The 12,098-nt window shown below is 40.9% G+C and overlaps 1 protein-coding gene across 6 annotated transcripts; it reads left to right on the plus strand.

Moving 5' to 3' along the window:
- The first annotated feature begins 249 nt into the window (after positions 1–249).
- On the plus strand, positions 250–11,349 carry LOC144818751 (interleukin enhancer-binding factor 2-like). 6 transcript variants are annotated; one of them, XM_078676463.1, is made up of 15 exons: positions 250–387; positions 813–869; positions 1,659–1,701; positions 1,856–1,960; positions 2,145–2,222; positions 5,272–5,374; positions 5,461–5,526; positions 6,456–6,572; positions 6,928–7,006; positions 7,354–7,441; positions 7,535–7,596; positions 7,683–7,797; positions 8,528–8,618; positions 8,702–8,888; positions 11,149–11,349. In XM_078676463.1, exons 1-14 carry the CDS (start codon positions 383–385, stop codon positions 8,881–8,883), a joined length of 1,191 nt encoding a protein of 396 aa, XP_078532589.1. In that variant the 5' UTR covers positions 250–382; the 3' UTR covers positions 8,884–8,888; positions 11,149–11,349. The 6 variants fall into 6 exon arrangements, with proteins under 6 accessions (XP_078532589.1, XP_078532588.1, XP_078532587.1 ...); XM_078676462.1 differs by having other exon boundaries at positions 11,168–11,349; XM_078676461.1 differs by having other exon boundaries at positions 8,702–8,884; positions 11,168–11,349.
- Positions 11,350–12,098: the final 749 nt, after the last annotated feature.

Consider the following 12,098-nt stretch of genomic DNA (forward strand, 5'->3'; position numbering starts at 1 on the left):
TACTAGAACCATTAGCAACCATTTTAAATAAGTATTTTTCCATAATAGAACATTTCAAATGCTTGTATCGGAATATTGGTTATACTTGTTAAAATATGTCTATAAAGTGTAAATCATATTGCTCTTTATTTCACGATTACATATATATTCAATTTGGCATTAATGGCATATACAAATTCAAAGATGGCGACGCCCTTTTGTTCAGAACAGTCCCGGCACGCAAGTCTTTCTTCTGCTTCAATTGTTGCCTGCCCGTGCCCAGCTCTCGAGTCTCGCGTGACTTGCCTTCTTCCCTGTGTCTCCTGGTCGTGTGCAGCCCGGTCTTGAGCATTCTTCTCCATTCATTGTTCCCGGGGCTGCAGTTTCTGTCGACGGCGGAATCATGAGGTTAGGGAAACCTGGCGTATGGGATTCTTCGGTCGGGATTAAGCTAAAGCCTGTGGGAAGGGGTTGAGTTAAACAGGAGTAAAAGGCAGGAAAGTAAAACTAGGCCTGAGCGTAGGTCAGGCGTCGCGATGGCCTAGCACAGGTGATGGGAGTACTATGGCGGATTATCGGATCTCCGTCAGTGGGAGGCCTGTACATAGCCCACGTTATATAGCGACTGGTTCAAAGCTTTGAACATGGATGGAATCGAAAACAAAGTGAAGAAGGCCGTAGTTTAGATCTATTGGGTTTAAGAGAGAAGGGGGCATACCCCACTCGTTGATTTTAAATCGTTCGTCAACTGTGATCGTGTTCGAGAATGCCTCAACGCAGTTTACTAACATCTACTTGATGGGTACCTAAGCACAATCATTTTCTACTTTCAGGGGCGAAAGAGGACGCGGTCGTGGACGCTTCGGTGCCAGGGGTGGCCTTTCTACCGGGTGAGTTGTTTTCCTGTTTGATTAATGCTTTTTTCTAGGCCTCCATTAACTAGGGCTTGTGATGATTAATTCGGGAAATAGTTCTACCAGCCCGTCCGAGACTTTTCAAAATGGCATTATCCTACTCCCCTGCCTGTCCCTGCAATGACTGTGCTAGGTAGATGGTAGCTCCCTATTCTTTCTCTTAACCAGCTCATTAAACCCTTCTGGTGTAATTTCCTCAGAAAAGACACGCAGTAGAAGGTTTGAAGTGTGATGTTATTGAAGCCATAGTACATTACAACAATCAAGTGCTACTTAAAGAAACATGCATTGCCAAAAGCATAACGCTATACAAACGCAATTTAGTACCAATTATTGCCCACTTTAATATTCCAATACATGACGAATTGTTATTATGATGCTTCCCAAAATAAGCTTGTCTTAAGAATTTTATAATTTCGTTTTTTTCGCCTATTTTAAAATGTATATTCAGTGCGGGTTTCTCTTATCCTTTCATCTTGATATGATTTTTTTTGTAACAGAAAAAAGAAAATGTATTTATCTCTATTGAAGTCTAAATCAATTTTGATAAGTTTGAACTGGCACATAAACCAAATTCAGTTTTGAACCAATTACAGCAGCTAAAAGCTACCTTTTTGGTAGCCTTCAACATTTCTGCATACGCTTTGAGTAATGCTTGTGTCTTGAATTTTTCCCCATCTCCGTAGAATGTTAAAAAGCTTTATTATTCATATTCTGTACTGCAGCTGTTGCAACCTTGACTTACAAATATTATTTTCATTTTAGATATCGACCTTTTGTTCCACACATCCCATTTGACTTTTATGTGGTAAGTTTCATTCCTTCTCTGGAGCATCAGTATTATAGATTAGCCTATTCAGCTACAGGGCTTGCACTGTAATAGACAGAGTATGGATTCAAGAAAAAACATTTCCAACTGTATATTATTTCCGGGGTTGAAATAATTATTCTTTCATGCTCAGTGCGAGATGGCCTTCCCGCGTGTGAAAAGTGCCCCTGATGAGACCCCGTTAAGTGATGCATTGTTGAAGAGGAACCAGGACCTTGCACCCACACAAGCAGAACAGGTACCACTTATGAACTTTCTGTGCTTGATAGTTTGCGTGTTGCCTTTGGGAGTAGCCCATTTCTGAGAACTTCTTCCAGAAGAAGGCTTATTTGGATGGTTTGTGTTTGTGCTCATGTTGAACTGTGTGCACCCCCTTCTTTTTATTTTTTAAACCTGCTTACCCTTTCTTTTGTCTCCTTCAGGCATCTATACTTTCCCTGGTCACAAAGATAAACAATGAAATTGATAACCTCATTGTGGCACCTGGAACTTTTGAAGTGGTGAGTTGGGATTACTTTATTTTTCAATCTGTGTATCACTTAATCACAATTAGTGTCTGTATGAGGGTCGACCTGATGACCGCATGGGCATATTTGTACTTTTCAAGATACTTCATGGTTCTGTTTTCCCCTCGACTGAAGGATGAGTGAAACAGTTTTCCAGTGCTTTAATGTCGCGGGAGTTCTAGTGCCGAAGTCCAGGAGTCAAATGTAGATTTGAATTCAGTATGGGTGCGAGGTTGTGAATTTGATGGCTAATGTGACGAGTTCTATTTCTGATGGACAAAGTGCTCTGTAAAGATAACATTAAAATATAGGGCCTTGGGTTGCAGCTCTGGTACTCGCATGTCTGATTTGCATTTGATAGGGGGAGGGGAGTATTTACCCAGAATCCAAATTGTTGGAGGTAAGTGATGAACAGCGTAAGGGGGTAGGCCATGAAAGCCCTTAAATCTGTATTGTAGTAAAATGGTGCTAGTGATGGGGTGAAGCATCATCTCTTGTGATACTCTGAACTAGTTTGAAGATGGTTCCCTTTGATCTTCAAATGGAGGCGCACAGTTATGGGTAGGTTAGCGATTTTACTGCGGCATTTATATTGCTACACAGCGTAGTGTGTGGTTGGAAGGATGTTAACTTTGTTGTGATCTTTTGTGCGAAGTATTTCCATTCCCTTTATTAACCTCAGGGGTGTGGTTATTATGGACACAGCACATAGCAGTGTCGTGGATGATGAATTGTGAGAGAGACACGCTGTTTTGTACTTTTCAGTTTGCTGGTAGCTTTGAACAGATCTGCACATCTATTTATAGTATTTCTTATGCTATAGTGCTTAGCTGGTTACTGCACTTGGTTTTCCAGTCTGAGATTTTCTGTGTAGTTATGGTTTTGAGATGGCATGGTTGGAGGAAGGGATAAGCAGAGATCAGTTGGCATTAGCATTTTCACTATCTCAGTCTGTAAGATGTAAAGAAGCACCTGCACTGGTGGACTATATTAAAGTCTTCCAAATTGTCCAGGAATGTGTGACTGTTCTGTTCAGTTTCTCAATGCCTGTACATTTGAGGTTGATTACTGCCTATTATGGTCTTCGTATTATTGTGGGCCGTAATAGTTATATACGCAAGTACATAACTATACAATGCCATGACGAACCATACATCAGCCCTTAGGTTACCTGCTTATCGAAAGCAGTTTGTTGGTTGAGGTGTTTCTAATTTATGGGATGTAAACTGCAGATTGTGCTTGAAGGTGCAACAGTTTTCTGGGCTCTGTTGCCGGGGTGTGGGTGGGAAATCACCATATTAAACTGTCTAAAGGAGTGTATATGCTCTTGAGTGCTTCTAATGTTGGCTGTTAGTGAATTCCAGAGCTTGGTGGCTTGTACTGAGAAAGTGGGGAGAGGAAGGATGTGGTCTGGCGGCTAGATTGCTGACTTTTGAGCTGGAAAACCAAGGTTCGAACCTCTGGGTCACGTCCACATCCTGTGATTCTGGGCAAATCACTTAATCTTCCTGTGCCTAACAAAAAAATGAAAGTGTCCTTGTGTAACGTAACCAGTGCTCATGTAAAGCGCTTCAATACCCTCTGGTTGAGTTTGCGCTGTATAAATCTGCAAAAACAATTGGTGCCTTCTACAGATTTCCTGTGGTAGGGTGATGTAAGTGGTGCAAGCCTAGAGCGCAGTGTTCTGTTTTAATCAGTTGGTATTTTTAAAAGTGCTGCTATTCACCCGTGAGGGTATCCAGGGGCTTGGTTGATGGGCTCAGTTGAACAACCAGGTCTTGATTCTCTTCTCGAAGTCTGCCAGGGATGATGATGTCTGGAGGTGAAGGGGTTGGCTATTCTAGGACTTGGTGGCGAGGCAGGAGAAGGAACGTCTTCCGCTGGCTTCATTAGATGCTTTGTCTGTGCTAGGGAGCAAAGGTGTCGGGAGGGTTGGTGGCAGTTCAGGCTGACGTTGATGTATACTGGTACGTGGTTGTGGAAGGCTTGGTAGGCATGAGCCACCATCTTGAATTGTCATCTTTTATAGACTGGGAGCCAGGGGAGGTTTCTGGGGGTCTCTTTGGGTAGTTTGAGGATGAGTGGCTGCTGAGTTCTGTATTTTCTCGAGTCTTATGAGTTTGGTGGACGTTCCTGCATACAGTATGTTGATGTAGCTACTTGGCTGGTGACTAGGGACTGGAGAAGATGAATAGCTACTGCTTTAGCAGTGGCAATATGTGTAAAATGTGGGGATGGAAGCAGTGTCAATTACCCACTCATGAGGACTGGCTACGTGACATGGCAATGGCAGCGGTGCATCAAAAAACAATTTACAGACTAGGCACATAAAAATCATTCCATATAGGTTTCTTTTCTATCGAAAATACCATAATAAATACCTTTTCAAGTACCCTGGTTACACTCTTTGCTGTGAACTCATTTAGGCGTAAACCGTGCTCTAATATAACTTTGCAATGGTCTGTGTTATTAGTTGGTCCCTATATTGGTCCTCCTGAGAGAATATGGTCCCTTCCCCCTCCTCTCCCTGAATGCTTATAGACTAATATGGACGTTTGTTGGTAAGTTTGGTATGACTACAATGACCGGTCTGGTTAGAATTCTGTACTCTGTTCGTCTGTACTCTGGCCCGCACTATAAAGTTTCTTTTGGTTTGTGTTGTAAGAAATGTATTTTGTAATAGTGTGATAAACCAGGCCACAAAGCTCAATGGTATTGTACTTTAGGCACTAGTGGCGCAGCACCCCTTTTATTGCAGTGCATCCTAGATGATTGAAAGTAATGGGATAGTAGTTCGCATGCGCTGGATTGGTGAAAGTTTCGTCAAAAGTGACAACCGCTGATTTTTTTTATTAAAGGCTACTGAGGGCTGTCTTGATTCCAAGGAACTGTTGATTAGCAAAGTGATCATAGATGACCAGCAAAACATTTTCAAATGCTTCACATAGTTGAATAATATCCTTCCTGCCTCTTTTGTAAGGAGAAAAATTAACATGCGACTTCCTTTTATTAAGCAGTGTTTGTTTATGTATTTGTTATACAGCAAATAGAAGAAGTTCGTCAAGTTGGCTCCTACAAGAAGGGCACTATGATGACTGGTCATAACATTGCAGATTTGGTGGTTATATTGAAGATCTTGCCCACAGGTCAGTACTACATCACTGTGCCAGGGTAGTTTTTTTATGTAGTGATTGTCGAACTGGCTTTAACGTATGCTTTTTCTTCATTACAGTGGAAGCAGTTTCAGCCTTGGGGAACAAAGTAGTTGAGACCCTTAAAGCCCAAGATGCATCAGAAGGTTAGTTTTATTAATTTTTTTCCTGATATTTTATTGGAAATGAAACTCCGTATAATACCCAAACCGATCGTACTCTTCAGCTTGGTGCGTAAAAATTATTTCGATATTTTAGCATTACTAGTATGTTTAACCAACCTAGAAAGGGCAGTGAGTTGGGTACCTTCTTTAATGCCTTTTAGGTCTCTGCTGTACACAGCGCATGCACTGTCTCGAAGAGCCGTGCTGTATATACCATGTGCCCTTCAGCCCACCCATAAGCTTTCCATTTACTGTCTCCATCACTCTCCTATTCTTTCTTGTCATTCGTCTATGGCATGCGTGGCCCAAGCACTAGTATCCATCCTTAACTGCAATTTTAAGACCTATTTTAGAGCCTACTTTTTTCTTTAGTTTAACAGCACTCAATGCAGTGCTTGTCCTTTTTGCAGCTGTACTTGCAAGGGAACACTTTGTCGTTGATCGACTGCTTGCAAAACAATTGTGTGCCAGGTGCAACACAACACAATTAAGCATTCATGCAAAACAACGTTGCAAATCCTCATTTGTGTAATCTGCTGCATTTCCACATGCGTTTCTGTAGTCTTGTGTCTGCGTGCTCTCCGATATATAGAATGTAAACGCACCCGAGCTTTTAAAAAACGTTTTCTTCCCCCCCCCCCCCCCCCCCTTCGTAAGTTTCCAATTGTTGCTGATCTCCAGTAAATGTTGTTTGCCTTGATTTGTGCTGTACAAGTGGCCAGATAATACTAGTATGCATTGATGTGTATTAATACAACCAGCACCTGGCTGGTCAACAAAGGAAGGCTGTGTGGGTGGGATAATGGACAGTTGGATATTGTGTACATAAGTACGATAGTGCAGTCTAGGTACTAGTGCAGTACAGTTCTCTGACTGAATATTGCTCTAATTGGACCTGTTTTATTTTGTAGAGTTGTTAATGGAGGTCAATGAAACTGGCTTTGACATCAGTTCTGCGGATGCTACTGTTAAAGTCCTCATCACCACCGTGCCCCCCAACCTCCGGAAACTGGATGGGGAACTTCACTGTAAGTTCCATTGGACAGAGCCCTTTTTATTGGCATCTAAATCCATCTGTAATTACCAACCCCCATTTGTTTCCTGTTCCCAGAGTCCTTCGTTGAAGCTTGCACTACTTTTGCTTTCCTGCCTCAGTATTACCACCATCTCCTCACCCTCTAAATTTTTTTGCTCCGTTTTTCATGCCGTATACAGATGGTTAGGTTAACTCCTGCATCAAATATTCTGCATCTTTTGTCCGGTCCCTACTGCATTCCCGTCTAAGTTCTGGCATAAGCCAGCCACTGCTTGTCCTCGCCCTCTCATGCAGACATTGTAAGGACCTGTTCGATGCCATTAATCTGTAACTTCTCTCTGTTTCAGTGGATATTAAGGTGTTACAAAGTGCCCTGGCTGCTATCCGGCATGCTCGCTGGTTTGAGGAGAATGCATCACAATCCACGTAAGTTTGAACTTCCTAGCACCTTTATCTAGAATTCTTCATCTTATCATATTCAACAGGTTTGGCCCATGCCTGTCTATAAAGTTATTTTTGCTTGCATTAGAAGCAGCAACGTCTGTATCGCATGTACTCTGCTGGGCACATTTAAATAAAGGTGGGATGCCGATGATGGTGATGTATATTTTGCAGTCCGTATTGTTAACTATACTGTTCCTCGACTCTCATTGTAATAAAAGATGGATTCATAAGTGCTGTACATTAAGTACAAACTTATTAAATTATGGGATTTTTCTTTTGTACATTCTGGTTTCAGGTTAATGACCTAGTACATTGATTTCTCTTTCCAGAGTGAAAGTTTTAGTCCGATTGCTTAAGGATCTGAGGAACCGGTTCACTGGGTTAGAGCCGCTAACCCCATGGCTAATTGATCTCTTGGTATGTGATTATGATGGTACTCTAGTTGAGGTGGCATTTTGCTTGTGTCTTTCTGCACAATCCTACTCTAAATTGACATTTTTACATCTCTAGGGTCATTATGCAGTAATGAACAATCCACAAAGAACGCCCCTTGCTCTCAATATTGCTTTCAGGTATGATTAATGCTTTTTGTAGGTCTCATGGGTATATAAATCAGCACAGCGCACAGTTTTACTGTTTAATTTGTTTCTCCCATCAGGCGCTGTCTGCAGATACTGGCAGCTGGACTCTTTCTGCCTGGCTCTGTTGGTATCACAGACCCCTGTGAAAGTGGAAACTTCCGCGTTCACACTGTTATGACACTTGAGCAGCAGGTAAGGTGGTTTTTGTACAGATGTAAAAGCAGATTGGTATTTGTTTGAGCCATTTTGGCACACAAGTGTATACCGGAGATTAGGTTGGATTTTGCAACCTCTGTGAATTCATATAGAATATAGTAACATAATCTCATAACAGCTTCGAAAAAGGACCCTACAGACAGGTTACTGTATTCCCGTGGATTCAATTTGAAGGGTATTTTTTTCATAATGCCTTAAAGTTCCTTCTGATTGTACATTTGACTGACACTGAAATTTAAATGACGCAAGTTGTATTTTTTGTTTTCCTGCTTTCGAAGTAACTTCCATTTTATAACCTCATGCATTTATCAAAACAACCTCAAAAGGCAAACTCAGCAGATTGAGAGTTTTGGAAGTTGATTTGCAACTGAACTCTGTTTAGTTTAGAATTGGCTGTTGTGTACAGTGGTTACTGAAAGTGCTCTTATCTTAGCTGAGCATCTAAATGCACAAAAACAGTTGGTGTGTTCTGTCAATTTGACATGCTTACCAATGTTAGGTTGCCGATATTATGCAGTGACTTTAAGCCTTGGGTTCGAGAACTATCTAGCTGGGGAAACCTAGTAATATGGAAGTGATTCTGTATAATTGTATACAAATGGATTATGCACTTGTGGTTTTTTTTCTTTTCCTTTGAAGCATTCCTTAACGTTTGAGTGGACCAAACTTTTGCATTTAGGTTATTACTCTTGTCCTTTTTGTTTAGGATATGGTTTGCTTCACGGCACAGACTCTAGTCAGGATACTTTCACATGGCGGCTATCGAAAGATCCTGGGGCAAGAAGGCGATGCGAGCTGTACGTATCATTGCATGCTTCACCCGAAGGCAATCTCCAAAACTGGTTGTATTTATGTTTTAACTCTTAGCTGTTGTTTCCAGCAGATCTTGCCACTGAAATTTCGACCTGGGATGGAATAATAGTTACTCCTTCTGAAAAGGCTTATGAGAAGCCCCCTGAGAAGAAAGAGGAGGAGGAGGAAGAGGAAGAGGAGGAGACCTTGGCTGAGGGTACCGAGGTAGCTGAAGAGGAGGAGGAAGAGGGCATGGAAACAACTGAATGAAGTAGGTAAGAGCTATGGTTTTCAGTTGATTCAGACTAACTCTTTATGTTGCTTTAGGAGAGCACTTTAATTGTATTGATAAGCAGAAAAAATACTGAATCCAATAAATTAATAATGAAAGCTGGACACTAACCTGTGCGTTGTGTGAATCCAGGGAACTTAAAATTCTGGAACTGTGGTGAATTGGAGCAAGTGGCATACATTGTGGGTATTTCCTGATTTGTGAAAACGTTGTACATGATTGAGTAAATCACCTGATTGAATAATTCACCATTTTTGAACTCTTGCATCAAAGTGATATCAAAATCTTTATACACATGTTATACACATGTTCGCTTTTTCAGGCATTATTAGAATAAGAGCCTGGCTCACCACTGGTTTAGACTTTGCCACTTAAATCTTCAGCTATGCTTTGCTGAAAACATTGATGGTTTGCCAAACCTATGACTGTTTCCAAGCATATTCCCTAATCTCTTTGAAAAAACTCTTGGATTAACTAGTAAGGGTGCTTGAAATATGCGAGAAACTCGGCTACTTGGTACTGTTTTGGATGCAAACTGAGGTTGTTTATAGCAGTGGAAGCATTTAATCACCTTTAATCCCAGTTCTCAGTCACTTGTATTCTTTCAGAAGAGTAAAATATCTGTGTATATTGCATTTAAGAAAATATTTTTGGAAGTGTATTTATTTTTTGTGTTGAAAATAATCTAAGAACTTGACTGCACGAAGCCCAATCAAAACAAAGCTTTTTTAAAAATTTGATTACTATGACAATTTATCTTAGAGGTCACAAAGGGTTTCAGAGGTTAGGTATATTCTAGGCAATAGCTTTTTGTTACATGGTTGCCTTCATTGCATTTTTCTGTTGATTACTTTGTGACCTGCTACATATAGTCAGTCCTATGTTCTTTATAAGAAAACAGTGATCGGAAGCAGATCAGTGTGAGCTTGAACAAGCAATCCTAAGTGCTTTAGATGCTTTTTCTATCACATATTTTTTGAGAGAATGATGCTCTGGGCTTTTCTAAAAACTTGTATCTTTCAGTTACCAGGAAGCCTCCAATATCCCTAAGCGTCCACTAACGAAGTAATGCTTAGTCATTAAAATCACATATATATTTTTTTGGGTTGAAGAGGTTGCTTTTTCTTGACTAATGATATTCTAAAGCTTGTTTCTTATGAACTAATACCAATAGACATTGAAGAGTGAACTTGTTCACTTAAATACATTTTTACAAGTCTGTTAAACGATCTGTCCTATGTATGAAGCACTTTTGTAGTTGGTCTGTGTCATTAAAATACTCTGATATAAGGAATTTCTCTAAATGATTAGAATATTGACTTTGGGTTGGGGGGCGAAGAGGGGGCTCAAAAAGAGAGTAAGCACCTCAGCATTTGGTGTATTTGAGGTGACGTATCTTGGTGTCCTAATATAGAGGAAAGGCCTTCTTTCAGTTACTTTATTCCTTGTCCTTTTGACGGTTTCTCTAAACAAAATAAGCCTCCCAAGCAGGGCCCCCTGTCCCCCTTGTGGCGAAGTGCATTGCATAGTTGATGCTTAACCATCAGGATTTCTTTCCTCTGCAAGAAAACCTGCAGTATAGAGGTTATTAGTAATGAGGGAGAGACCCAAGTTAATGCCTCTATGAACAAAAGTCTGAAAAACGTACAAATGTCCCAACATGTCTAATGAAAGCAAAGAAGTTTTTAGTCCAATTGCTTTATAAAAACTTTAGTTTTCAGGCATCCCATGCACCCATACTGTAATATTTGGAATGGCTGGTTTATTGCACATGCAGTAAGGCTTATGGATGAGTTTGTTTCCACGTGGATGGTATAGGCTTTGCATTAACAGCCCAATGCTAATCGGAATTGCCATTTGTTTAAAATGTTATTAATCAGGTTTTTTTTTTACACAAAAATTGAGGATGGGTTAAGATCCCAAAGAATACTGTTGCACCGTGGACGTTGCATTTGGTTGAAACAATTAAATGAAATGTTTGAGTGCCCCGATCGTCAGGCAAGTCATATTATTTTAGGGGTGCCAGCTTTTAGTATCCTGAAATTGTGCTGCAACTCTTCTGCTGATAGATATGAATAGTTTTGTTCAGTGAAGTATGCAGGAATGATTGTAAACATTTTGTGTAACAATAGGGTGGTATGCTATGGTGTAGGATTTCTGTTAAGTTACTGCTGTTGCATGTTGGTTTTCTTTGCCACTCTCCTGGACAGTTTCTCATGGAACAACCATCACCATCGTAACAGTTTATTTGTGTTTTCCCAGGTGGTGTGTTCAGTTGCCCAACACAACATCATCACATCCTGAAGGAGCGCTTCAACGACCATTCTAGACCAAAACCAGCCAAGACTTTAATTATTTTATTTTGACCGATGCGATTAGTGAACCCCTTTTTGTATATGTTCAGCCGTTTTTATAATGGAATAAAACGCTATTTTATTCCTTTTTATCTTGTGTGTTTACTGTTTTAGGGTTTCCATTGTGTGTGGTGGGTAGGAACTTAGAAGGTCAATTTTGTAATCTTGACATGTAAATCAGGATCTCTGGTCGATCCATGCCCTCCACCTATATTACATTTTTTTTTTAAATTTCAAATCAAAGATTCTTATATAGCGCCTTATCACCGTAAGGTCTCAAGGCGCTTTGCTTTGGGAACCCGTCCTGGCTTTTTCCCTGTGAGAACCCCTACTGGGCATCCCCAGGGTGAAAGCCAGGCATCCCGCCGCGGGGGGCCGTAGTGGAGATTAAGCAAGCTATTGCCCAGAGTTGCAGAGTGTGAGTAGGCACCGAAGCGAGAATTATCGAGTCCGTGGACATTTTGGGCTCAAGACCCTGCCGCGTTGGGAATTGAACCCTGATCCCGGGTCTGACCTCTGCTTCAGGGTCTGCCTCCTCTAACCAGTGAGCCACACTTCTCCACATGCAGCTATTGATGTGATAATTCCCATTGTAGTGGAAGCAGTAGTTGCGAAGCCTCTACAAAAGAAACCTTTGGCGGACCCTGCCATTCTGTCTAATTGAATTCCCATCTCCCTTCTTCGAGCGCTAAGCAAAACTTTGGAAAATTGCTAATCCATAACTTATGGCCTTTCTTGAATTCCGATTTACTGCACATCTGACAGTCTGGATTTAGGCCCAAACGTTCAACTGAGTCAGCACTCCTTGAAGTTTTGGAAACTATCAAAATGACTCTGAA

This window comes from Lissotriton helveticus, chromosome 2_1 (assembly GCF_964261635.1).
Source record: "Lissotriton helveticus chromosome 2_1, aLisHel1.1, whole genome shotgun sequence".
Taxonomy (NCBI): Eukaryota; Metazoa; Chordata; class Amphibia; order Caudata; family Salamandridae; genus Lissotriton; species Lissotriton helveticus.